Raw genomic sequence first — 3,094 nt, 5'->3', positions numbered from 1 at the left:
TAAAATTCTTGAAATATTGTTTTTTCTCGAAGCAGTGTATTGTTTTTAAATCTGAATGAGAACCTGCTTTGGCAAGTTTTGAGGAATTAATTTTATTAAAGTTTTTCACTATATCTCACCACTTTGGACCTGGAGGATCACCTTATGTAAATCTGATGAAAATCTTTTCTTTTCTTTCTTTTTTCCTTTTCGGTTTTTTTTTTTTTTTTTTTTTTTTGGCCACACCTGTTGATGCTCAGAGGCTACTCCTGGCTATGCGCTCAGAAATCACTCCTGGCTTGGGGGACCATATAGGACACCAGGAGATCAAACCTCAATCTGTTCTAGGTTAGCGTGTTCAATGCAAATACCTTCCTGCTTGCCTCACTGCTCTGGCCCTTTTTGTAAATTTGAAGGTTGCCCCTTTGTATGAGATTTCCTTATTTGATCTTGCTGCTTTCAGGGTTCTATCTCTATCTATAGTTTTCATCATTCTAGTTAAGATATATCTTGGAGTATTTTTATTTGGATTTCTTTTAGTAGGGACATTTTGACCATCCAGATGTGAGTGCATGCACTTTATTTCTGGGAACTTCTCAGAACTCATATGTTTGACTGGTTCTTCTTCATAGGGCTTGTCTTCTTGACCCTTTGGACTCCTACGCTTCTGATATTGTTCCTCTGAGTTCTTCCCAAAATTCTACTGTTAGCTATTCATTTAAGACTCTTGCCTATCTTCTGCTGTTTTCTGTATGTGTTATATAATTCATTTTTAAGTTCATTGATTCTGTCCTCAGTAGATGTTACTCTTTTAATTAGTCCCTCCTGTGAGTTTTTCATTTTACCTACTAAGTTTTTCAGGTGTCATTTCTATTTGAAATGTTCTCATTTCTGGTCTCATATTTCCCAACTCATACTGGCTGTCTGTTTTATGTTTTCTTTGAATTCCTTAAACTTCCTCAGCATTTTCTCTCTAAAGTTCTTATCAGAGAGACTCTAAAGGTGGCTGATACTGGTTGGGTATCCGAACTACCATTTACACTCATTAAATGTGATGGTGTCCATCACTTTTTCCCATTGTGATCTTTGCAGTGTGGTTCTGTTTATGTATTCTAGTGTTGCACATTGACTGGAATAAATTTGAAGCTGATATGCTTTGGGATGTGGCTGCATTCTTCTCTGGGCACAACGGCCTGGATGAGAAAGTGGCTCTTTTGAGTCAAAAAGATGATTCCTGGCTGGAAGGACGACGTGGCTGCTGTGATTGGATCGAACTTTCAACTTCTTCATGTCTTTTTGCTGTGGGGAGGAGTGGGACTGGGCTCCCCCTGGGCTGTCTGGAGGTGTTCTGCCAGCCCCACCCTACTGGGGACTCATTCTTAGCAGTGAGGTGTCAAAAGGCCCAGCTGGCTGTCACTATCCAACAGGACCTTTTCAGCACCGGGAAACTCATCCTGCCCCAAGACATCAACCTTGGTCCCTTGCTCTGCCGGCCACTGCTGGCCCTGGAGGAGATCAGATTCAACACTGGGCTCCACGAGGGTGGGAACAGACTACAGGTGACCCCGGATGCCCTAGTCTACAGCACCTTCCTGCTCCATGTCCCTCGGCCTGCTGCCAACCTGTCCTTCCTGAGGACCAGCCCTGTGTACATGCATCCCCCTGGAGTGTCTCCATCCCAGACAAGGCAATGTCAGCGGCCGGGCCATCCTGCCCACTTGGGTCCCTTCCACACCACTATCTCTGCCTCTGAGAAGCTGGCCTTCATACTGCTCTTGATGGATGATGACTGGAGTGGTTTAGTCATGACCTTCCAGCTGGGAGGTGAAGCCCACCTGGAGGTCCGTGTCCACCCGAGAAGCCACGTACCACTTCGGCTGTTCGTGGATTCCTGTGTGGCCACACCACTACCGACCAGTGGGGCTCCCGTCCCACGCCATTGTGGACTCCCATGGCTGTCTTGTGGTCTTGTGGATGGGCTGTCAGATACCTCTTCTGCTTCCAAGACCCCAGACCTGGGCCTGCGAAGCTCTGTTTCACCTTGATGTGTTCTACTTTGCTAACGACTCCAGGAACACAGTGCATATCACCTGCCACCTGAAGGCAGTCCCCAGCACAAGGCCTGTTCCTTCAATAAGGCTTCTGGAATCTGGTCCTTTGAGAATATCTGCGACTGCTGCCCTGTGGGGAGGCTGCGGGGCCCAGTGTTTCCCGAAAACATGACAGGACCAATGTGGCAGCATGACCCGATTAGCCGCACTTGCAGACCCAGGAAGCTGATGTCACCTTGGGCCCACTCATCTTATTGGGCAGAGTTGGGGACCACAGTGAGGACCCGCCTTTGCATGGCTCCCTGGCTCTGGCCCTGGGCTTGGCTGCCCTGGCCTCTGTTGTTCTGGCTGGCCTTGTTCTGACCTTCAGCAGGGCATGACCCACGTCCCCTGCTGTGCCACATCCTGCCTCTGCTTCCTAATAAAAGAAGAAAGTGACTCAGAAAAAAAAAAAGATGATTCCACTGCTACTCTGTCTGCCTCTGATTCTTGGGACAGTCCCTATTATTTCTTAAACGTTGGTTTCACTTGGTTCTTTAATGAAACTTCCAGATGTCCCTTTGTATTTGGAATCAGTTGGGTTTATTCTGCTAGCATTGTTCTGATAATCTTTTCTGAGGAGAACTGACAAACAATTTTAAAGAAAATTTTAAAGAAAATTCACAAGACATGTGCTGATCTATCAGATCACTGACTCTGTTTTACTCCAGGATACAGATTACACGAAGAATGAGAAATTGTGATAGGCATTTAAATTAAATAAATTGAATGCATGTAGTGTGACTTCCCTATTATATATGTAGGATGAGAGGGAGTTAAGAGTGAGTGGTTACACTTTTGCTTGTTTGGGGCTGTGTTCTCTCAAACAGCTCAGGAGAAGTAGGGGCACTTCTCAGCCTTTCTTAGCCAACCAAGACAAATACAACTATCAATGCAAGGGCTCAAAAATGTCCAGCTGCAAATCCGGATTACCCAGTGGTAGAATTAATTATCCAGCCCACAGTAGCTGGTGTTTCGGAACCTACAGGACCACACCCATTGATGCTTGGGAAAACATCGTACCA

General features: G+C 45.7%; 1 protein-coding gene across 1 annotated transcript; it reads left to right on the top strand.

Annotated features, from left to right (window-relative positions):
* The first annotated feature begins 1,130 nt into the window (after positions 1-1,130).
* LOC126014433 (zona pellucida sperm-binding protein 3-like) lies at positions 1,131-2,202 on the top strand. Its single transcript, XM_049777719.1, is given in 5 exon segments — positions 1,131-1,634; positions 1,636-1,699; positions 1,702-1,983; positions 1,986-2,018; positions 2,021-2,202. Coding segments are annotated over 5 exon segments (1,065 nt in total).
* The last annotated feature ends 892 nt before the right edge of the window (positions 2,203-3,094 follow it).

The sequence above is a fragment of the Suncus etruscus genome, chromosome 7 (assembly GCF_024139225.1).
Source record: "Suncus etruscus isolate mSunEtr1 chromosome 7, mSunEtr1.pri.cur, whole genome shotgun sequence".
Classification (NCBI taxonomy): Eukaryota; Metazoa; Chordata; class Mammalia; order Eulipotyphla; family Soricidae; genus Suncus; species Suncus etruscus.
Note: the sequence above shows the minus strand (reverse complement) of the source record. Positions and strands in the feature narration are given on the sequence as shown.